A 25,169-nucleotide genomic window follows, 5' to 3' on the forward strand; every position below is an offset into this window, starting at 1 on the left:
TGGTGCTGGAGGAGATTCTTGAGAGTCCTGTGGACTGCAAGGAGATCAGACCTCTCCATTCTTAAGGAAATCAGCCCTGAGTACTCACTGGAAGGACAGATCCTGAAGCTGAGGCTCCAATACTTTGGCCACCTCATGAGAAGAGAAGACTCCCTGGAAAAGACCCTGATGCTGGGAAAGATGGAGGGCACAAGGAGAAGGGGACGACAGAGGACGAGATGGTGGGACAGTGTTCTCGAAGCTACCAACATGAGTCTGACCAAACTGCGGGAGGCAGTGGAAGACAAGCGTGCTCTGGTCCATTAATTCCATGGGAGCCAGTCTTAAATCAATGACAGCAATTACTGTTAATTGGGCTCCCTGATTTAGCAACAGAAACTTTGGGGAGGGTCTCCTTCCAGCTTCTTCCACACGTCGACGTAGCAGATGCTGTTGGTCCACCCCGCCCTGCGGAACTCGTGGACGCGGCTCCACACGTTCCCCCCAAAACGCGTGCGCGTCTCCTTTAAAGGAAACGCACCCTGACGCGAAAAAACGTCGCTGACACGGACAACGCGAGAGCCCCGCATCCGCCCTGCGCGACCTCCCCCCGTGGCAGCAAACTACGCCTCCCGGCATGCCGCGCGCTGCGGAAGGCGTGACGGAGCTGGTGGTGGGGGCGGCGCCTCCTCCGCGGAGAGGAAGCTAGGCAACCAATGAGAGGAGGAGAAGTGGCGGCGAGCGCTCTCTCTCCTCCGCCTCGCGCACGCGCGTTCCGCATCCTTTCCTCCCTTCTCTCGCTGCGTGCGTACGTGCGGGGACCGGAACTGACGTCAGGAGCCCCATGTGAGGCGATTGCAACACATGCAGCGCGGAGGAGAGGAGGAGGAGGAGGGAGGGGGCGCGAGCGAGCGAGGGAGGCGGAAAGGAAAGGAAGGAAGAAGCCGGTCAGCGACGTCACAGGCGCCGTCGCGAGGAGCCCTTCGCTGCCGTCCGGAGAAGGAAGGGAAGGGAGGCGGCGGCGAGGCCTGAGGTAAAAACGCGCGCGCGCGCTCGCCCGCCCGTTCTTTCGCCTCAGAGGAGCGCTTGGCTGGGCTTGTGGTGGCCGCACTCCCGCGGTGACGGGAGACCGGGGCGGGCCTAGCCTAGCAGAGCCTGTTCTGGGAGGGGACGGCTTTTACTTTTACCTCAGCCGAGGCTCCGTTCTCATTTTTTTCTCTCTCTCTTCCCCCCCCCCCCCTCTCTCCGTGCGGCGGCCTTGGCGGTTGACTCGAACAGCCGCAGGAGGGGCGGTGGAGGAGGAGGAGGAGGAGGAGGAGGGAGAAGATGGCGGACGATCCCAGCGCTGCCGACAGGAACGTGGAGATCTGGAAGATCAAGAAGCTCATCAAGAGCCTCGAGGCGGCTCGCGGGTGAGGGCGGGGAAGGGCCTGGGGTGGGGGTGGAAGACACCTTCAGTTTCGGGTTATAAAAGGGGGGTGGGGGTGGAACAGGAGTCGCTTCAGCTCCCCTCCCCCCCCAAAAAATAATAATCGCCACTGTATAGAAAGCTTAAAATTTTAGAGAGGAAGCCAGGCTCAAGTATTCTCTCCCCCCCCCCTTTTCAAAACTGGGTTGGTTCGCTCCTATATGGAGAACTATTCAGTCATGTGGATGTCACCTGTGTGGAAACCTTCAACTCACCCCCCCCCCTTTCAGACAGCTATAAAGCGATTCAGTCCAGACATATGGGTTGGGTTCCCCCCCCAAAGAGTTAGCCCCCCCCCAGAGAGTGGTAGGCCTTTTCTTCCTCTTGCCTCTGTTTTTGGGAGGCCGAGGTCCATATGGAGCTACAGGTGCATAGAAGGCATTGGGAAGCCTTGTGGGCTTGTCCCGCTTGGGCACCTAAGAAGAGAAAGGTGAATGTTTTTTAAGTGCCCAGGTCCCAACCTTGAATCCCCAAACAAGGAATGTGAAGCATGTGGTTTCCTGTGACTTGGGCCCTGCTTCAAAGGCTGTATTTAGCTTTGTCTCTTGGTATCAAGAGTCATCTTACCCCCACCCCATTCCCTGCATTTCGTCATCTGGAGTGGAGACATTCCATTACTCTTGGGTTTCTTTAAATTTTTCCATTCTTCGTAGAGAGGTGTATATAAGTGAGGTGCAGTTCTCTGCCTTGTGTTGTCTTCGGCTACATTTTTCCACTTCCAATGAATTACATGCTATGGCTTGCTTGGTAGTCACACTCACCTGTGAAGCAGGAGTGACTTTAAAAAAAACCCACACTAGCGTCTTTATTTATATAGAGATTAATTTTGAGCCAAAAATGCAGCCTCCTTGATTATAAAGCTATGTTTCCTTATTCAGTTTTCCTTCCATTCTCACTGTATTGTACACATTTGGAGGACTATTTTTTTGTGCTTAGTTTTTCCTAATAAAGAACCATAGTGGGGAATGAAGGCCTGCAAATGAGATTACCAGGGGGTCACCAGGTAATAGTAGCCTTTGTGGCAGTTGTTTTTATTTCAGAGCTCTGAAGTTTTCCATGCACTGAAGAGAGTGGGAGAGTCTCACTTTATATTGGTTGGGAAGAACAGGCCATGCCTATTTCCTCCTCCCTACATACATGGATGACTTGGGAGAGGGGAGGTGCTGTGCTTTGGTGACTAATTTGTCTCTCAAGCCTATCATGAAGTGAGAGTGATGCCTTTCTTCTCCTGAATTATCTGTGTGCCAGAGGACTTGGGAGTGGTGTGAATTTAGTGGGGATCACAAATAGTGGCTCACTATAAAAGCCAGCCAGAATTGGTTGGCCCTTCAGGAGGGAGGCTACTTAGCTATAAATTCCATGCATGCCACCTGCTTATTCCTGCATTACAGGGGGTTGGACTAGATGAGCCTTCAGATCCCTTTCAACTCTATAATTGTATGATCCTATGATTTTTCAGCTGCCAAAGAAAAGCATAGGCCAGACCAATTACCCTCCTAGATACACATGGGAGCTATACATTTGCCACTTTGCTGTGTGTTTTGTGGTGAAGTTAAATCACCCCCCCCCAAAAAAAAGTTTTTGCCCTTGTAGGTTTTTATGTACTGAGCTGAAAGCATGTAATACGACAGACAGCCTGGTTTTGGGAAAAGGCACATGGTACCCACACTTGAGTGCTCTGTTCATTAAACTCTTGCTCTCGTTTTATAATTAAATGAAGTTAGCGTTTGCTGTGTGACTGGACAGGTTGCTAGACATTAAACTTAAGAACTGATATGCTCTAGTGGAAACTTGTGCAGGTTATGCCTGTATATCATTAGTACATTCTCAGAAACATTTTTCTTGATACCTTTGTGTATTCCCAGCCTCATAGCTCTGAATCCAAGTAGAATATTTGCTAAAGGAGCTGGACACTTTAGCTCTTCATTATGGATTTATTGTACCTTGTTTGGAGTCTATAGTTAAATCCCAGTGGTATAGCTGATCTAGTAGTCTGATTCAATGGCAACTGCTTATGTCTAAGGAGAAATTACTGGCTTTTTTCAGCATATTAGCAATTATTCCTCACACTGCAAGCATTAATTTTATATGCAACCTTACATTTCCCATGTTGGAGGATTATGTGAAACATGGAATCCACATGACAGAGAGACATGCTTCTGATTTCTGCTGGCACTTAATGTGCTGCCACTGAAAAGAAGTGTTCACTATTGAACATGTGTCAGGAAGACAAGGAATACAAATTGTTTACAAGCTCCAAGTGTTTATAGCAGCCTGGGAAGTGAGGTGTAAATTCTCTTAGACTGTAGTAGCCAACGTCAGGATACGAAGTGCCACAGACAGTGTCTCGCACAAGGAAACTCCCTCCTTCTGGTGACAGACATCTAAAATGCCTTTCCGAAGTTTGAAGTGCTCTGTGCATGTATACTAGGTTGCCTGGATCCCACCCACTGGTTAATTGTTGATAATGAGAATTTCTGTGTTGGTAGTTGATTGGATACTGTTTCCAGATAGTAAACTTTGATAGCAGTCAAAAAGCAGCATGAGAAGGTCTGCTTATCATTGCTAATGCTTGTTGTACTGAATTTTAGGTTGCTGAGGCTTCAGGTTGACATTTCTGGAGTATGGTGTTAACAGTCTCACAAGGAAATAATAAGGGCAATAGGAATGTGTGGTGTGTTTTAAAAATAAAAAACGAACTGTGAAAACTTAAACGTCAAGAAGGAATGATCCAGGGTGGTCTTTCAGTGTGTGGAATGTGCAACACAGCAGTGAGACTTTAGAAATGATTGTGCATATCTGAAGTAGGAGCAGCTTCCAAAATGCCACATGTGGGATAGTCTGTCTATGAATCCCATCCGTTGTGTGTGTGTGTGTGTGTGTGTGTGTGTGTGGCATTGCATACTCCATATGGCCTCATTGCCATGTATCAAAATTTTAATAAACATTACATTCCAGTAACACGCCTCATTAGATTTTGCTGCTAATTTGGGGAAAAGGCTGGAGGACAACTTTTGATGTTGAGTCTCTGAGTTTTGAATACTGTGTAGTAAATACTAAGGTTGCACAATCCTTACAGCTATGCCCTCACCGTCAAGTATAAATGAACTGGCCCAATTTTTTTGAAAGCTTAAAAAGAATAGTATCAGAATCATAACCAGTGTTAGAAACTGAGATATGAAAGCTAGGAGCTGGGTGGCACTTTAAACCTAGGTTACAGGCGCAACAATGAAATGTCTAGGCACACTTTTTTTGTATCAAGAATACACAGCTGAAAGTTAATGAACTGCAGCTAAAATATTATGTTCATTTTTCACATGGGATAGTCCTTCCCCTGCCCACCTGCCTAATATTCTTGAGATGGTCTCTTCTCCAGTCTTCAGAGAGTAGCTGGAAGTGGGGAGGCAGAAAAAGGTCTTCCTTTCCTTCCACTCTGCAGTTTTAATCTAAAATCTTAAACACAGTACTGTGCCCAGAGTTCAGAAACTGTTTGCGCTAATGAAATTCCCTGTCGCAAAATGCACCTAGAACAATGGGAGTTTTGAACACTGATCATAACCTTTCAGTAAGTATTACACCTGGTATATTTATAAAAAGAAAAACCATGACCCTAAGAAGACTCGAGACAGATCCTAATGTTAATTTTTCAAACTGTGGCTTTTAAAAAGACATGTGTATATATAGCTGAGGATAATTGCATAACCTTTTGCATGCTGCTGTGAGTCCTGCTTTGAGGAACTGGACTTATTGTTTGTGGTGAACTTGCTGAACTTGTACCCTACTAAATGCATGTTAGGATTAAGATTATTGTTGAATGTGCTGTGTCTTGTGGGAAAAGCCTTTCTCATGTCTCTTTACTTCACAATATTCTAATGCCTAGCAACTGGTGTTAGGGTACAGATTACTGCAGGAGCGAAATGGTCTCTCAGTTTACTGCGTTCCAAAATGTGGAGGTTTAGATTAAATAGGAAACTTAAAACTTTTTTGGCAAGTGGAGATTCTTGATAATCTGCTTTATGAAGTCATCCACCCCAGGCAGCCCAAAGCATCTCTGGGCTTTGTATGCGGCATTGGTTAATTATCATACCATGCTGATTATTTTGACTTCAATCAGCTGTTGGCAACGTGGAAGAACATTGCATGTTTTCTTTGAAAATTTTTGACAAAAATACAAGTGTGTTTGTGGGGGGGGGGGGGCAAGTGTAGCAAAGATTGGATGAATTCATGGGTTTAGAATCTGAAGGTGATTGTCTATTGTACTGCTTTGCTTCTCCCCTCTTGCCTGTGGTATAATGAATGTTTATTATTACTGCCAAACAGTCAGCCTACACATGTGGTATAAACAATCCGTAATCCCCGGTTTAGCGTTGCATTCAATCCAGAAATTGTAGTTCGTTTCACTCCAAATAAACCACAATAATTGATTCAGTCATAAGGCCAAACCAGGGGTCTTGATTTGTTTCTCCTGTGTGGTGGATGGTCTGGAGCAAAGCTGGCGAGACAAGCAAAGTCCATGCCCCAACAATTAAGATCAAACAGTAATCCTATACTAAATTTCTGTTATTGCACACTACTGCTAGATAGGCAGTATATTACATCCTGCTTACTTTAATCATTATATTCGTCATTGAGACTATTACCAAAGGAGCTATAAAACCACAACAAATAATATTTACTGCTTGGATTTAACAGTACAATTGTTTCAAATCTTATACAATCCTCTGTTCCATTAAGTGGTCCAATAAACAATAGCCTTTCTCAGGAGTACAAATACTGGACTTTTTTAATTGAGCAGTTTGAAGAAGCTCCAACAATGACTGAACAGTAATCTAAGTATAAAATTGGTCATCCACTTTCAATACAATCCACTACCACCTTCAATACATTTTTGTGTGAGTATTAAGAAATCACATGGAAATTTTATTAGCTGGCCTGCTGAATTTGGAGTGGGACTGTGGCAGATGTAGAAGGATAGGAAGCCGTACAAAGCACTGTAGTCCTGACTCCTGTGATCCTTTTTTATTCTTTCCACACATATTCATATATCTGAAGTACAGGGAATGTCTTAAAGTTTATGGATACAGATATCCAGAACAAAAGAAAAATGTATCACCTCTTGTTGGGAACTGCCTGATTGCCAGGTTGCACTCTTTATTTCCAATATGACTTCAGAGGATAGAGGTTGGACTTGGGAGTTAACCTATGGGGAATTGCACAGTTTCAAATTGGCTCCTATGTTCACTATCTATATAAAGCTACTGAGAAGGACTGTCTGGAGGTTTGGAGTGTGGTGTCTTTGAAGTACTAAAGACACCCAGCTATATTATTCTCCTGTGACCCAGAAGCAACAATGGTATGTCCGATGAGAGTAAATAAGCTTGAATCCAGACAAACACATTCTTAAGCCTTCTGTGGGACCTGTGTGCATGCATTGTGGTGGGGGGTGTTTTCTTTTGAATGGAGCTGCGTTGTGCTTGAAGCCATAGGTACTGTTCTGGACCAAATTTAATTTTGGATGCCCAGGTTGTATCTTGGGCCTTGCTGCCTTTTTGCAGATTAAACTATGCTCACACCTAGAGAAGCAAGATCTAGGAAGTTTAATATACTCTTCTTGATTCGAGATGGTTGGAATTAAGTGGCATATAAATAGTTGAAATAAATTAGCATATTGAAACTTGACATGGAATTTATTCCAAAAACTGTTTGGAAGATATAATGAATACGGAAGTGGGTACTGAGTTTTTAACTAAGATTATTTAGGGAGGGCCCACAACTTTGCTGAGGAAGCTCCACTTCTTGCAGATTCACTTCAGGATGCAACCCAGCATGGCTTTTAAGTGGTGAGTGGGAAAGCATCCTACATTTTTTCAAGGCTTTTCTTTGGTGCAGGCAACTCAGAATTTAAGTGGGGGTTATGTTCCAAGGCACTGTGCATTTAAGTGAAATTGTGTTTATTTGAAACACCATTGCAAAAGCCTGCAGACACCCTGTGCTGCTGCTTTTTGTGATGTTTTTCGGTCATTTCCAGGTTCAGCGCATGAGCATGGTCGTGCACATATTGGATGCGCCTAAAACGGTCGTTGCCTGTACTCTTGAGTTGCCCAGCACTAGGCTTTTTTCTTTTCTTTTCTTTTGCCATCTGATTGCTTTGATTAGAAGCTTGCAAGATGGTTGTGCCATTCTGGTTGTGCTTATCTGAGCAGGAACCACATTAAGGTGCATGCTGATAGCCTAGCAGATCAAAGCTTTGGACTCTTACAAGGCTTGGAGCGGGGAGTTGAAATTCAGATATTTAGAAGAGAAAGCCATAAACATAAGATGGGGAGCCATGCTGAAAATCTGTTTGTCCATAACAGCCTTGGCCAACCTAGTGCCCAACTTGTATCATCACCAGCATGGCTGTGCTGTTACATGAAGCCTCATTTGGAGAAGACGTGTGTTCTCTTCACTTGAAGTGCCACTTATTTTTAGTATTAATACAGACTGCTCTTTTGTCTGCCTTCGGAGAGTCTGGTCTCACTGGCTGATGTATTTGCTTCCTTGCTCTTCCATAGAGGAGCTGCATTACCTAATGTTTTTTCCTGTTTAGTGCTGATGGCAGGAATTATCTAGCATGATGTTAGCAACTCTTTCGGAATGCAACTTCCAAAGTGACCCTTCTCAACCAATTGCCTACCCTTTCTTTCATATTTATTTAAATATTTATGAATCACTTGTAATTATATATCTCTAAGTGAGTATATACTCAACTCCATTCTTCATTGTGCTTTTAAAAAAACGTTTTATTTTACACAAGCAATAGGTTGGCTAGAAAACCTAAAAACTTAGGTTTTGGTATTAGTGTGCTTAACTTGCACATTTTGGGGTGTCAGGAAAGTAGGCCTCATTTTTGTGGGGAGCTTAATGAGAAAGTTACATCAGAGACAGATCCTGTGTTTTTGTCTTTAAATAAAGATTTCAATTTGTGCATGAGCAGTTTTGTAAATAAAATGTTCTACCTTGGTCTATGTTTCCCAGAATTATTTTGCCAGTGCCTTCTGTTTATATCATATCTGAGGGTATCCAGCAAAGTCCTGTTAGCTCAATAATTTATGTCTATGCAATGGGACTTTCTATCGCTGTGCTTGCCCTGTGCTTCCTCCCAGATCTACCCTGGAGGGTTGGGGAGAAGCCCTGAACGAATTAGAGAGGAAGAAATAGGCCTGCTACAGAGGTGGAAGTTAACAGGATGGCTTTGTTGGAGACAACCCACTTGTGCACTTAGATTGTACTCAGACTATGACTTCACCGTGTGCCTACTCTTGTGTCTGTTGCTTAACCTTTTCATTATCACATTATTCCACATTTCACTTCAGACCACCTTAGCATTTCATGACTCTGCGCCCCTTTCTGTGTCTTCATAGTGCATGTTGAGTTGGGGAGCTTCAGTGTGCAGTCCTCTGGGCCCAGGATCCACCAGTTATTGTCGCATTATATATCCCTAAGGTGGAGGTAGAAAAAGGGTATTAAATAAAAATACATTGCATGTAAAGCAGTGGGTTGTTTGGGATTTTTTAATGGCATGCGAGGTCTCCACTGACTTAGATCAGGAAAACTTTAAGACTTAGAACATGCTCAGATGCTTTTCGTTTAGTTGCCCAGAACCATGGGCTGGTAGTTACATAATGGAAGCTTATTTCATTAAATAGTTCAGGGGCGCAAAGCCTTGCAGAAATGCTCCCAGTCCATCAGATTTTTTTATTGACCTGTGTAGCCCGGGCTCCTACCTCTTCCGTAAGATGGCCTGAAATATGCTGTCCACCATGATCCCCAATTTGTTTTGAGGAGTATTTACAGCTAAGAACCACTTTACTAAAAAAAAAAAAAAAAAAAGAAGCTGTATAAATTCCAATCCACATCGCCACTCTGCATCCATATATAAGAACACATATTTGTAAGTAATCATATCCATTAGCATGTGCGTACCACTTTTGTGAAGCCCTTGCTGCTAGATTATTATTTTTATCTAATATAAAGTACCTCAACTTTTCAAAGCACCATACAGATATTAAAACATAGGACTGTTCCTGCCTACAGCCTCAGATTCTAGTAGACAGTGTACAAAGTGGGAGGAGGATGGGGTTAGGAAAGAAAGCATTGGATCAGTTGCGCATTCTGGCTGACATTAACCTTATTCTAGAACCTGAGCAGTTCCTGTTGCAGAATATGCTACCTGCCCTCAGAGAGCAGTTTTCAGCGAACAGAGTAGCCCCAAAGAAAAAGAAACCATTTGTCATTGCTCTATAGATTTATTTCTTAGCACCCACAACAAGCTTTGCCTAGGGTGGAGTCAAAACACCAGTGTGTGTGATTTCAGCAGCTAGGCAACTGCTATAGTGGCCTAGTAACCAAAGTGGGATTGGAGTGTTGCTGCACCAGCTGTTTATACAAGCTTCCTGTTTGGCTAGTAAATTGGCACTCACTTTGCCTCTCTAATGATAATCCATATCCTAGCATGCGTAAGTTGTGAGAGCAGTCATTTGCTCTAGTGACTGTACTGCTCTGATGCGCAAGAGAACTCCCAAATGTGTGCACTGTATTGAAATATTACCCATATGCTCTTGTGAAAGTGTTGAACTTGGACGTAAGCGACATAGGTTTAAATTACTATTTGTGAAGCTCCTTGGGTGGTTGTGGCGAACGCCTCAGTTGTGGAGCAGTAAGAAGTGTGGTTTTGTACTATAAAGTGTTTTGAAGCCGCATTTTGGTAATCCATATAATGACCTCATGAGCTGTTACTTAGTCATTTGTTTCATAATTTAATTATTAAATAATAAGCAGTGCTAATTGCATTTGTATGACTGCCCAATAGCAAATGTTCTCTTGTTGGCTCATAATTTTTTAAAGAAATGCGGTATTGAAAAAGCATAAATGAATTCTGGCGGAAAAAGTAGAACAATTAACATAAATACGCAATAGAACACAAATTATAAATGAAGATGCCCAGATCATTAAGCATATCTTGTTTAAAAGAGCTGAGTGACTAAAAAAAAGTGCAAAAAAGACCACAAGAATGATTCTGGGCACATTTCTCTGGAGAGGCTCTTCCTTAACTGAGCTGAGGTATGCTTCTCCTGGTTTTTCACTTGTGACACACGCAAGTGTGGGAGAGGGAGGGAGAGAGAGAACGAATGAACAATTTTGGTCCTAGAAAGGCAAAACATTATTTGTGGTAGTTTCTAAAGATATTTTACCATTAGCCTGTGTTGTAATTGTACAAATTTTCTGCTATCTTAGCATGATAATACCAAGATAGCCTGAGTTCTAGTTAATCTACACACAGTGTTTGATTACTGAAGCCAACTGAGGATTCCAAATCGTCTGAATAATTGACAGTATTCAGGGATCAGTTTCTAGAGCACTGAAACTACGGTATGCTGAAAGTTAATCTGAATCTTGATTAAGACAGCACAGATCTGTTATCATTCCTCTTGATCACAGTTTGTTCTGATAAGATATTTAACCAGCAGATGGCAGCAGTGTATTCCACGAGGTGGCAATTGGTATCCTTTTTTAAAATGACATAAGGAAGTGAAAAAACCTTACTGTCATTGAAATGATTTTTCATTGCATCCTTGAGTAGTTAGATGTAGAAATTGGCTTGTACTGTATCTGAGTGGAAATTAAGATAAGATAAAAGGTCTCCCCTGCAACTGAAGTGATAAGATAAAAGGTCTCCCCCGCAACTGAAGTGATAAGATAAAAGGTCTCCCCTGCAACTGAAGTATATACTAATAGAATTAGAATTTTTTGAAAAGTTAAAGAAACTCGACCCAACTGTAGAATAATGTGGTATGGTACAGTACAAACTTTTTAAATGGCTATTCTAACAATTTGTATCTTGAAGTCACTGAAACTAATTTCATGGAGTTTCTAATCTAATTAGCTATAGCAGTAAGACTGCCATGTAGCTTTAATACACTGCCCCTTGTCTGAACTACAAAACATATTTTAGCACCCTGCAGTATAGGTCCAATATATGGATGATTTCATACAACTTTTTATATAAGATGTAAACTTACCGTATATAGATAAAGTATCATAAATGGTCTTGCCTCTTGCCTTAAAAAAATCATCTAACCCGATTCAGCTAAATCATTTACTGTACTAGTCTCACGGTATAGGTGCTGTAAAGTGCACTACAGTGAAAATCCATGAATCAAAAGGAGTAGGTCTGACGACTTCCTCTGTCCATCATAGCCAATGTTAGAAAATGGGATAGAAAAGCTAGGAGCCCAAGCATGAACTAATACACAATTCACATAAGTGACACATTTTTAATATCACATTTTTAACAGAAATTGTTAATACATGTTTAATTTGGTGTTTACAGTAAAAAATATTGGTAGCATACTTCAGTTTCCGAAACACTCTACTCTTTATTGTTAAACTCCTTAACATATTGTCCATCCTTAACATATACTTTGAGGCTTCAAAGCCATACATTTCAGTAATTCTTGAGTGTCAGCCAGGCACAACAAATGGCACCCATACGTTTTAAGATGCTCTCAAATGGAGAACCTTTAGGTGCAAAATGTGCCTGGCACCCTGCTAGTTTTGAACCCTGATTGTAGCTGTGATGGTTGGGAGAGCAAAGACATAAAAGAAAGGAGTGTTACCTTAGTGCTAGTAACTGACATATTAAAAGCTTGCATTTTGTAAGCATGGTTAAATGTTTAGCTGCTAAATTTTTAGTGTACTAGAAATTTTCTCTTCCCCAATAGGAGGGTGTGTGATCTGTGTGGGTTAGTTGACAAGGAGGAAGTGGAGATTTTGGGGGTGGAATGGGGGGTTGTGCTTGTTTAAACAATTCAATAAACTAAAAAAAAGAAAATTACTGAGGCATGTGGTAGGCTTGTCCCATTGTTAGATTTGCATTCCTGGCTGCCGTTATGAGTCTTTCTCGTGGGTTTCCCTTCCATAAAAATGTGTAACTGTGGAACTCCCATATGCCAGTACATTCTATCCTATCTGTGTAGGCTTGCTCTCTTATTGAGTACAGGCTACTTGTTACGAGTCAGACTTCTTGTCTTAAATTCAGGGTGAGGAGAAGTAAATATTGTATATTCAATTTGATCTAATATTCAGGGTGCTTGAACTATGCATCTTGTTTTGACTTTGTTGTACAGCTTTCCTAGCAATCTTGCTAGCCCTAGCACTTAAAGCAAACAGAATAAGTTGCAGTACAAATCTTTTGCCAGGCTTTTAAATGTCAGGTTAAGACTTTTTTATTTACTAAAGCATTTTTAAAAAATTTGTATACTTTGGCATGTTTTGTGGTTTTAGCTGTTGTCTCTTGGGCTACATTTTATTGTATTGTGAATGATATGGCTCACTGCTATGACATCTGATCCAGTGAAGGGAGGTATAGAAATGTGTTAAAACACATAAAACTCCCCTCTGTGTGCATTTGGAAGCTTGCTACTATCTAAGAGATAACATTTTTCAGAAAATAGCACTAATAGAAGTATGCAGCCTCCAAAGGCTATTTGAGTTTCCCATTCTCTTCTGCCCCTTACATTGGAAGGAACCAGCTAGGAAGTTAAGGCATTAATGCCTCATAAAGCACATAGACCTCAGGGATGAAAATACCTGAAGAAAGATTTGGTATTTCTCAAGATGCTGTAGCCTCAAAGTTTCATTTACCTTCTGGGTTGGTCCTTTCAGTTCAGATAAGGCAACTTTAAAGGTATAAGAACTATTTCTGTTTGGAGAAAAGGTATAGATTGTTGGCTCAAAACAAATCAGAATAAAAATGTGCTTCTCATTGTGATGAAAGTTGTGATGAAACTTTTAAATATTCTTACCGTAAATATTAGGAACTCCCTAATAACTGGTGGAACTTCCTTTATACAAAGACGAGAAGCACAAAGAAAGCTGTGGGAGCTGATTATGTCATCGAGTCTTTATAACAGCTAGACTAGTATGTTCTAAGAGGTAGCCTGTTTTAAATTGTGGGGTGGCAAGCTTTAGTCCACAGCTTGATTCTGGGACTGCATATCAGGTGATTTTGACCCAGAAGGTGTGCCTGCTATTTCACTGTATAGAACATTACCAGTTTGGTGTGTACATAGGCTCATAGTAGTCCTGTGGTCAGTATAAGCAACTGGCCTGCATGGAAGGCCTTATTTCCAAAAGGATGTTGCAAATAATGGAAAGAGAATAAGTCTTGAACATCTGAGATTAGTTTTGGGCATGCTTTCTTCCAGGCTTGAAGTCACACAACTTGTGTTAACATAGTTTCTTTTCCTTCTTCCCTAGCAATGGCACCAGCATGATATCATTGATCATTCCCCCCAAAGACCAGATTTCACGAGTAGCAAAGATGTTAGCGGATGAGTTTGGTACAGCATCAAACATTAAATCTCGAGTGAATCGCCTTTCAGTCCTCGGCGCCATTACATCTGTACAGCAACGGCTAAAACTTTATAACAAAGGTAAAAAGTTCTTCTGCTTACTTTATGAATAACTTTGTGCTTGCTTTGGCATCATCTAAGGTTGCACCCTGTGCTTTTTACAGTACCTCCAAATGGTCTTGTTGTATACTGTGGAACAATTGTGACAGAAGAAGGAAAGGAGAAGAAAGTGAACATTGATTTTGAACCTTTCAAACCAATAAATACATCGTTGTATTTGTGCGATAATAAATTCCATACAGAGGTAAGTGTCATTTTGCATTTCTAGCCAGATTGTAAATTTGGCTCATGATAACTTTGCTCAGTTTGCAGTATGCTCATGAATAGTTATCGTATACAATGTGTTGGTTACTAGATGTTAATTATAACAACCTATTTCTGAATTCAACATACACTTGTGTATTTTACTTGAAAACATGATTTCCTGTTTCTGTTCACATACAAAGATACTAAGCAAGGTTGTTTACTTATACATCAAGGGTCCAGACCTTTCCAGAAACAAAGGCTGATAGCATCACAAATGTTGGGATCCATGTGTTCATTTTTGTCTGGAAGGTTGTAAATGTAATTGTGAGCTGAGCAAATTGCAGACATAAAATGCCAGACCACGCAAGTGATTTCAGTGGACTGTTCCAATGAGATACAGGGATTTATTTTTCCCCTGGAATTGAACACTGTGATTTACTAGACCTTACCTTCCACTTCAAACACATAATTATAGATAAAATGTGTGATAGCTATTGTGTTATTTCTTAGTCCAGAAACAATTCTGATTCATTGGTTAATTTTTCCAGGCAACCATTGGATATCTGGTTAACTCAGAATTGTTGTGTAGCGATAGCAAGGGGACACCATTTCTTGATCAGCCTTTGAACTTACCATGTCAGTGATGCTCAGATCAATTAATATTGGTGTACTGTGTTATGCTCAGTTACAGATGGGTAGCCGTGTTGGTCTGCCATAGTCGAAATAAAAAAATTCCTTCCTGTAGCACCTTAAAGACCAACTAAGTTAGTTCTCGGTATAAGCTTTCGTGTGCATGCACACTTCTTCAGATACACTGAAACAGAAGTTACCAGATCCTTCTATATATTGAGAAGGTGGGGAGGGGTATTACTTAGAAGGGTGGTGGGAATCGGAGATTGGCAGATAGCTGAGATGAGCCTGTTGACGACTCTTAACGACTGTAATAGGTCTTACAGGAAAAGGCAAGGGGTGAGAAGGTGAGAAATGGCTTAGTCATGTATAATGAGATAAGAATCCGATGTCTCTGTTCAGACCAGGTTTCTCCATTGTTTTAAGTTTGGTAATGAGTTGTAATTCAGCAGCTTCTCTTTCCAGTCTATTTCTGAAATTCCTTTGTAGTAAAACAGCTACTTTGAGATCTTGTATAGAATGTCCTGGGAGATTGAAGTGTTCTCCTACTGGTTTCTCTGTTTTGTGATGCCAACTTTGCTGCCACATACACCCGGACAACACCATTACTGGCCCCAACAACATCACACATACCATCTCGGGACTATTTAATTGCTCATCGTCTAACATTGTGTATGCCATCAAATGCCAACAGTGTCCTTCAGCTCTCTATATTGGACAAACAGGCCAAACCTTACGCCAAAGAATAAACGGACATAAATCTGACATCAAGAATCACAAAACAGAGAAACCAGTAGGAGACTCCTAGATCCTTTTCACATGTACTGCTCTCAAGCCAGGTGTCACCCATCTTGTATTTGTGCCTCTCATTTTTTTTGCCCAAGTGCAATACTTTACATTTCTCCCTGTTAAAATTCATCTTGTTTGTTTTGGCCCAGTTCTCTAATCTGTCAAGGTCGTTTTGAAGTGTGATCCTGTCCTCTGGGGTGTTAGCCACCCCTCCCAGTTTGGTGTCATCTGCAAATTTGATCAGGATGCCCTTGAGTCCATCATCCATCATTAGTTGAACCCTGCTCAATGTTTCCAAGATGTGCAGCAAATATCATAGGAAAAGGTCTGGTGTTCATGCGACACCAGTTCAGAGTGAAAGACTTGAACTTGCTTTTTCCAAATTGATCTAAATAAAACAGTAACAGTATGCTTATGGTTCCTTTTTAATATACATTTCGGGCAGGTTTTTGCCAGTGTTACAGCCACCTGCATCTCAGAACATATTTGTAACGTCCAGTTCTTTCATGTGGTGTGCCAGTCAATGGAGTTGTGAAAGGCTTTTAATAGCTTAAATTGTTGCACACCCCTAACACTGTTTCTAGTCAGAAATGCTAAATTGGCCACTTGGGGCTGGCCATTCCAGTTGAGTCATATTGCACCTGTGCTTGTTGCTGTCATGGTTCTAGAGCTTTGATGTTCCCGTTTGACGCTCACTTACTCAAACAATTGCTGGTTGCCTTAGGTGAGCAATTAATTGCAGGGATGGCACAAAATGCAAGCTTCAGACTTTTATTGTGTATAACTCATACATTCTCCATCAAGCACCAGTTTGAGCTTTTTCTCTTTTGATGCTTGCTTTTCTTTTCCCTTTCACAAAATAATGCATATTTTTTGTGTAGAAGTGTTTTTATTGGGTTGCCCATTTGCTACTTACTCAGACTTGCTTCTGATTATTTCCCCTTAATTAGCTTGCACGTCATCATAATCAGAAATAACTTGCTAACAGTTCTCTCTAGCAAGCTTAAAAGGATGCTGCACAGTGAGCAGTGACATTCCTAAATTCAAAAAGGCCCTAGATGAACATAATTAACTTGTTTTTTTACATGAGTTTGAAGCGAGTCAAGATAGATTCTCAGAGTCTAAAAGAAGGGATAAAGGCATTCCTTCAGGAGAACATTCCTCCTCCTAGATTGATCGTATTGATACAGACTTTCCATAACTATTGAATATCGTAAGTATAACACTGGCATCTGCTGCATTGATTTTCAGGCCCTTACAGCACTACTGTCAGACGACAGCAAGTTTGGTTTTATTGTAATAGATGGTAGTGGTGCACTCTTCGGAACTCTTCAAGGAAACACCAGAGAGGTGCTGCACAAGTTCACAGTCGACCTCCCAAAGAAGCATGGTAATGTGTAAAAATAGCTCAAGAATTATTAATAGTAGATAGGACAAAACATGGCTTATCAAGGAAAGAGAAGATGATTGGGAACATTTGTAAGTGGCTCTGTCATGTCGTTTGGAAGGAGGGATATTGCATACCTAAATTATTGTTTTCTATGCTATTTGGGTAACTTGAATGTAGTAATACTGCAGATAGATACAGACCAGCATCCCATTGCTTAAAGGCTTTGTGATTTTGCAGAAAGCTGCCATTGCACTAATAAAGCAGTCAATCGACACAGCCAGTAATAGTGCTTTGTGCAGCAAGTATGATCACTAAATAGGCTTGGCTTCATGTGATGAGCACCATCCACGATGTCCTCACACAATAATGCTGTTGTGGTAATTGCAGTTGAGTCATAATTTATAATAATCTACCTTGAAACAAGTGTCTGTGAACATTAATATAGACGTGTATTTTGTGTGAACTTGGTTATATGCTTTGACAAACATGTGGTCCAAGCACTTCAAAGTACATGAAAGAATTCTAAAACATTTGGCTTTAAAAAAATGGGGGTGGGGGGAAAACCCGGGGATGGAAACAACTTTCATTATTGCTGTGCTTTTACCTCTGTCTCTCAAAGGAAGAGGAGGTCAGTCTGCCTTGCGTTTTGCTCGTTTGAGAATGGAGAAGCGGCACAACTATGTAAGGAAAGTAGCAGAAACAGCTGTACAGCTGTTCATTTCTGGCGACAAGGTGAACGTGGCTGGTCTCGTTTTAGCTGGGTCAGCTGACTTCAAAACTGAACTAAGTCAGTCAGACATGTTTGATCAGGTAAATGGGGATTTTGGCTGATGGAGAATTGCCCATTTGTAATGAGGGACTGCTTTCTGCTGTTGACTTGATACAGATTTTAGTACTGCTTCTAATGTGATATTGGGCTTTACAGTTTTAATGATGATAATTCTAATTACAGTGGTACCTCAGGTTACATACGCTTCAAGCTACATATGCTTCAGGTTACAAACGCTTCAGGTTACAGACTCCGCTAACCCAGAAATAGTACCTCGGGTTAAGAACTTTGCTTCAGGATGAGAACAGAAATCGTGCTCCGATGGCATGGCAGCAGCGGGAGGCCCCATTAGCTAAAGTGGTGCTTCAGGTTAAGAACAGTTTCAGGTTAAGAATGGACTTCTGGAATGAATTAAGTACTTAACCCGAGGTACCACTGTATATATGAAAACTTCTCTGAGGTTATTGACAAAGAATAGTATAGAGATTTATTCAGTGAATACATAAAATAAAAAGAGGCGCCATTAACTCTGAGAAGAAGCTTGAAAGAGATGTGCAGGCACTAACGTTCTATCATGTGACCATTGGAATCATTCAGATTATTCTGTCTAGATCTGGGTGTTCACCAAATGCCACCCGTGTATTTGCATTCTTTGCAGAGGGTTTGCAAATTTCCTCTTGAAATGATAACAAGAGTTATTTGCTACCCTTTTTTGAGGGTGGGATTTCACTGCCTTCGAGGTGAAAGCCTGATATTAGTTATCCAGTTTCTCCTGATTTTAGTATTGATAAAGTATGAGGCAACCTCATTTGCAACCAGAGGTTGTGTTAACTCCACAGTGTAAAACTATAGGCTTCTAATTTACTTTGGTGAGCAGCTTTCAAGCATTGGCCTGATTTCAAAAGCCCTTTGCAGGCTATTAGTTCAATTTGTGCTCTTCCCTCTCCCCCAGCAGTCCATTGGGCCAGAGGTAAAAAGAGAAGGGGACAACCACAGCTACTGGTTTTGACCCCAACAGCTGCTGGCTGCTGGCCCCCAACATATCACCCCCAAGGGAATGCTGCCTTCATTCAACAGACATAATGGTTGCTCATGCCTGATGCAATGTGTCTTCTAACACCACATCTTTTTATTTATAGCGATTGCAGTCCAAAGTACTAAAGCTAGTTGACATCTCATATGGTGGTGAAAATGGATTCAATCAAGCAATTGAATTGTCCACTGAGGTCCTATCTAATGTGAAATTCATTCAAGAAAAGAAACTAATAGGTATGAATAAAATACTATAATTAATCAGTTATCATAAGCTGACACTCAAGGTGTTGGTAAAGCACAATTTTGGGAAGGGTGTATTGTCTAGTGGGTAGAGCAAGGGGCAGGCAATAGGTTCTTTAGGATCCCAGCGGATGGAAGACTGGCAGACTGTTAGATAAAAAAGAAAGTGGTTTATTGGTTAGCAAATATTACAATACTACAAGACAGCACCTAATAAACAAAAGAATCCGTCTAGCAGTTATATATCATACTCACTAACCAGTTGCACTTAAGATACCAAGCCAGAAGTGCAAGAACAAAAGGATATTGGGGGAAATAACTGCAAAGGCGAAGTTTGTGGTTCATCTCATTTGCTGCGAAGCCCCCAGGTGCAGCAGATCCTTCGCTCAGTTGGTGAGACCAACACTGACCATTCACCGGTAGAACTCTGTGCAAAGGCTCGCCAAGCCTCTGAAGTCAGACGCTTAAATAGAGGCTTGCAAGCATAATCTCATAGCAGGTCCTCTCTTATCTGTTGCAGTTGGCACAGTGTCCATCCTCCCTCTGTTCCCAGCGATGAATCAAAATTAATTGTCTGTTGTTGTTGTTGTTTGAATTTATATACCGCCCTATACCCGGAGGTCTCAGGGCAGTTCCATGGCTGGGCCAACTACATGACCGCTAGTTGGCTCCTCCTCTCCTCAGGCCAGCTGTCAAGTCCTCTGATGTATAGCACATCTGATGCCTAATTCTCATGAAATAATGAAGTGAGGGACAAGTCCTTATCTATCTGATGTATAGTCCTAATTATATTGACAGATAGCGACATCTAGTGTCAATTCCTCATCATATAACTATTGTTATTCTAAACAAGCCAGCTTCATAAACCACTGTTTGAAATTGGCATGTTTCAAATAAACCATAGTTAAGACTAACCACAGTCATTCAGGTTTGAACAACCCAACAAGGTGTTGGATTCCTCCTTGTAGCGTTGCTGAAAGGGGCGGGAAGCAAGTGAGATTGAAGCTTACCAAGACCCATTCTTGTCATGCTAAGCTGTGGTTTAGCGTGACTTCTGAACCAGGTCACAGGGTACATAACCTGGTAACTATGAAAGTGTCAGTGAGTCAACTGTCCATGTACTGCCAAAGTAATTATCTTCCACCTTTCTGAACGTAATCAACATTGTCTCCCTAATGTCACAGCAGTGCGGTGATCTTCGTGAAATTTAGTTGCTCTTGTGTTCCAGTCTGCACTGATTAAAAATATGTATGACATGTTCATTTCCATCTCTCTTGTTTTCTTTAAATGTAGGCCGATACTTTGATGAGATCAGTCAGGACACAGGAAAATACTGTTTTGGTGTTGAAGACACTCTAAAAGCCTTAGAAATGGGAGCAGTAGAGATTCTGATAGTTTATGAGAACCTGGATATAATGAGATATGTTCTCCATTGCCAAGGCACAGAAGGTATGTAGCTCCTACGTACACAAATATTGGGATCTAGGGGAATAGGAATTGTATGTTAACATGGGTAGATCACAATGTAAAGCAGTTTGGCTCTTAGATGTGCTCACACTGATGGCATTTAACGACACATCGAACATATAATTCTCTCCTTGAAGAATATAGGTGGTCCCGGCTTCTAGCCAGTAGCTTTCTCACACATCCCCCAATATTTTTTGGCCCAGCTTGCATTCTAGTTGCACCTTTTCCCCATAATGTTCCAAGTATGGTGACTGGGCTAAAAATGCCTCTCCACAAAAATTGATGTTCTAGTTCCCTGAGCTTAATAACATTTGGCTTTTCATTTGTCAGGTGCGTGTGCAATCTGATTGTCTTGGGGAATTTTTACTAATATGCCTCTTAAACTTCTCTCTCTCTCTCTCTCTCTCTTTCCCCTTACAGAGGAGAAGATTCTCTATCTGACACCAGAACAAGAAAAAGATAAATCTCACTTCACAGATAAAGAGGTATTTATGCAAAGCCGCATCTTTTTCGTACGTTAGCTACGAAGCAACCTAAGACAGTTGGCATATTAGCTATTGATGGAAGTACAGGAAATAGATTTGCTTAGCAATTCTCTTCCATTTTCATCTTTAGACTGGACAGGAACACGAGCTGATAGAAAGCATGCCTCTGCTTGAGTGGTTTGCTAACAACTACAAGAAGTTTGGAGCCACGTTGGAGATCGTGACAGATAAGTCACAGGAAGGATCCCAGTTTGTGAAAGGATTTGGAGGAATTGGAGGTAATTGGAAAGGGGAAATGGCAGAGTGGTGTGTTTCTTGTAACCCACAATTGCAGCACCCTACATTACTTTAGTGAATTCTTACAACTGTTAAATATAATAATAATTATTATTATTACCATCCCGGCCAGGGCCGGGCTCAGGGCAGCTAACACCAAATATAAATTACAATAAAATGTAATAGGGAAAAAAACAGTTAATTAAAATATGGCTTAAAATACAGCTTAAAAATGTAGCCTCATTTTAGTAGTAGCCCATAAATCAAGACCATAAAGGGAGGAAACATCAGATATTCACCCGAGCCAGCTATCCATGCTGGTCCTACATGGGCAAGCAAAAAAACAAACCCATGGGAAAATTTATATACCAAATCCCATATAAGGGGTCAGAGTGAGTCTAAGCCGAAGGCCAGGTGGAACACCTCCGTCTTGAAGGCCCTGCAGAAAGATGTCAAATCCCCCAGGGCCCTAGTCTCTTGTAGCAGAGCGTTCCACCAAGTTGGGGCCAGTGCTGAAAAGGCCCTGGCCCTAGTTGAGACCAATCTAACCACCTTGAGGCTTGGGACCTCCAAAGTGTTGTTATTTATGGACCTTAAGGTCCTCCGCGGGGCATACCAGGAGAGGCAGTCCCATAGGTACGAGGGTCCTAGGCCGCATATAAGTATCTATGATTGAGGCAGTTGTGGTTCATGCTGCTTTGTGATATCTCAAAGTGATAATAGAATAATGAGATTTCATATTCATAAAAACAAATTCAGATTCTGTACAGATCTGCTGTATCTTTATGTCCACCTTCTCTAGTGGATGCTTCCCATCTTTCATTCTCAAGTCTGTTAACAAGCTTTTCAGGGTAATCTTGGAGGAATTGCATCATAGAGAGGGACTTACGTCCCCATAAGGGGACACAACCTGTAACCAGGAAAGGGGTATGGTTTTCCTTGGGGCAGTACATCCTGTATGCTCCACCCAGAGCAGAAACCGTACATTCTACCGAGCACAGAGGGAATCGGTTTACAAGTAACTCATCTTACAGAGAGAGAGAGACCCCAATAGTGCATACACGGACACATCTCTGTCAATATTTTATAACTGATGGAGAATAACTTAATGTGATAATTTCCCAGCACTCTTGTTGGCTGCTGGTCAAGATGACAGGAATTTAAAGGGTGGGGTTTTTTTGTTTGTTTGTTTGTTTTGTTTTAGTTATATTGTAGATACATACGAATCAGAACTTTTAAACATGAAAAAGGGGGGGGGAAACATTAATAAAGGTTACAAAAAAGAAAAAAAGGGGACTTCTTCATTTGCACATATAGTATAGGCTCGTTCGATGTTGGCTTCTCTCACTACAGATAACAGGCCTTTTACTTCTCAGAATTGAATCCCAAATTTCAACTGCAGTTGGGTCAGACTGTGAGTGCTTGCTTGTTCAGGCTGGAAGAATTCTTTACCACCTCCTCTGACTTTAGATTTGTCTTGCCAGTCAAATGCCTCACTTGAAGAATTCACCTGCCAGCTTAGGCACAGGTCTCTTCCCACCTTGCAGCTTTACACAGGTCTTTCTGAGAAATTGAATCAATACAGGTGGAAAGGAAACGTGTATAGTCTTCTTTCGACTCCGGGGTACAAAGTGTTTGTAACATCTTCCTTCTAACGTTTATTTCCAAAGGTATCTTGCGGTACCGAGTGGACTTCCAGGGAATGGAATACCAAGGAGGAGACGATGAATTTTTTGACCTTGATGACTACTAGGTAGTCGACCTGGGTCTGGCAAAACGTGCCTCACCCCTCCAGCATCCAACCCAAGGAGAAAGCTTGCGATGGAATACAAAACAGATCCCTGCCTTAGAATTGGAGTTTTTCCAGAACTTTATCCAGAACACCGGGTTTAAAAGAAGAAGAAAGAAGCAAACCCTACTGATTTGTCATAGTGTCAGTACAGCAGCAATCTACTAAGTTTCTATAATGCCATTTTGGACTAATTTAAAAAAAAAAAAATCCCAGTTTTTACTTTTACTTAATGGTGAAATTGGTTGCTCTTGTATTTTATGAAAATGATTTTTTTAACCTTCATGCTACATTAACTGCTGTAAAACCTTCATTTGAAAAATTAATAGATTATACTGGTTTGTTTCTTAAATTGATTGGAGGCAATTAAGTCGCTGCGTTTTGCAGTGAGACGACCCATTTACATGGCGTTCTTGGCTTAGACTGCGGAAGAAGAACCTTAGGAGGTGCACCCATTGCTCTTGGTCTACAGTGGTGGAAGTAAAAGAAATTGAACCCTTATGGCATGCCAGCTTTCAAAGGTGCGATGTGTAAATTCAGACAGTCTGGGAGCTCCACCCATTTTAATCTTAAGACTGCAAAAGCGCTGCTTGTTTCAATCAAGAAGTATGTCTCATTTGTGGCAATCAAAATGCCAGGGTCTCGGCAGGCTTGATTGGGGATTATGAGTCGTGTGGCCTTCACTCTTCCCTCTTGTCAGTCAATAAACAGTTTCCACAAGCAAGCTAATGCTTCTTATGCTTGGTTCTATTCTTTACCAGGGTTTGGGAGGTGTTTTTTTAGTTCTGCTTTGGGACTGCATAAGCTGCCTTGGTGTGAGTTAACATCAAAATTTCACAAACTGCTTTAAATGCAAGTAGCTAGCAAAATGTGACTGATGTCAACCTTGGCACTGGGGGCTGTGAAGCAACTGTAGAAATTAGCAAGTTCTCTCTTTTTTTAGAAGCTTGGCGCCAAAGGTTCACTTTAAACACTGTGGGATCACTCACGCAAGGCAGTTAGCTCACTTTCCCGAACCCCCCCAGGGACTGTCTGGTTTTCTAAAGGATACTCTTGATATTTTAGTGCCTAGCTGTGTTCACATTTTCCTCTTGTCCTTCATGTATTGGTAAAACTCCCCAGCTGGCAAACTTTGCATATCGTTCCAATAATCCTGTCTCACTTGAACTGGAGGGCGGGTTTGTCTTAACGTAAACCTCCTCACAGTGTATTCTTAAAAAGAGGTCCAAAATGACTTTCTGTCCATGTGAGCAATAGAATTTGTATCTTTTTATAACTCCGCAAGCAGGCAGTGTGTGTGATTGTCCACGAGAAGTGTTCACGTAGGGTGAAGTCTCTTCCAGAAAGCAGTACACTTGGATTTTGCCATTGTAAATGGGTCTGCTGTGACATGACAAGAGCAGAAAAATTGGGTGTAAATTTACATTTTTGAATATACTGCTTGTTTCACATTTAGGGTATGCAGCTCCTTTTTTTGTAGTTTTATTTTTACTATTTAAGTTTGGAAATGATGCCAAATTTTTGTATCTCTTTAATCAATGTGTTATATCTGGTGATATATATTGCATTATATATTGATGTGTATATCAATATATACCGATATGTATTACACTTACACAAACACATTAAAAGGGTAAGAATCCTAGCCTTTTGCATACTACATAGCCTCTTCAGAGAGCTCCCAAGCAGTGATATCTTGGTGTTGTGATGTACAGAATGGAGAAGAGTATTAAACCATATTTAAGAATATACCCTGGATTCCTGATTTTATTTGACTCGGGGAAGGATTGCAATAGTGAGTTACTATGAACCAAACAGTAGGATTGGCTAGTGCCTGATACTAAACAATTGCACCAGCGTATCTGGCAATAGGTCAGCGGTGCCTTTAGCACAGTGTTTCCCAAACTTGAGTCTCAAACTGTTTTTTGGACAACAATTCCCATCATCCCTGACCACTAGTCCTGCTAGCTAGGGATGATGGGAGTTGTAGTCCAAAAACAGCTGTAGGCCCAAGTTTGGGAAACACTGCTTTAACACACCAGCATATTGTTGCTACCCAAGTGGACACCACTAAAAGCTAGATTTTAAACATATATTGGCTGGTTGGTCTTCCAAACCAAACTACTGTCTCAGAATACGTCGATGCCAAAA

General features: G+C 41.4%; 1 protein-coding gene across 1 annotated transcript; it reads left to right on the top strand.

Moving 5' to 3' along the window:
• Positions 1-867: 867 nt before the first annotated feature.
• On the top strand, positions 868-24,767 carry ETF1 (eukaryotic translation termination factor 1). The gene is made up of 11 exons (XM_080999230.1): positions 868-1,012; positions 1,258-1,391; positions 13,748-13,923; positions 14,007-14,146; positions 16,819-16,957; positions 17,577-17,767; positions 18,866-18,995; positions 20,295-20,450; positions 20,889-20,953; positions 21,084-21,231; positions 22,900-24,767. The coding sequence occupies exons 2-11, from the start codon at positions 1,306-1,308 to the stop codon at positions 22,980-22,982; spliced, it is 1,314 nt and encodes a 437-aa protein (XP_080855356.1). The 5' UTR covers positions 868-1,012; positions 1,258-1,305; the 3' UTR covers positions 22,983-24,767.
• Positions 24,768-25,169: the final 402 nt, after the last annotated feature.

This window comes from Podarcis pityusensis (genome assembly GCF_964106645.2).
Source record: "Podarcis pityusensis genome assembly, chromosome: 3".
Classification (NCBI taxonomy): Eukaryota; Metazoa; Chordata; class Lepidosauria; order Squamata; family Lacertidae; genus Podarcis; species Podarcis pityusensis.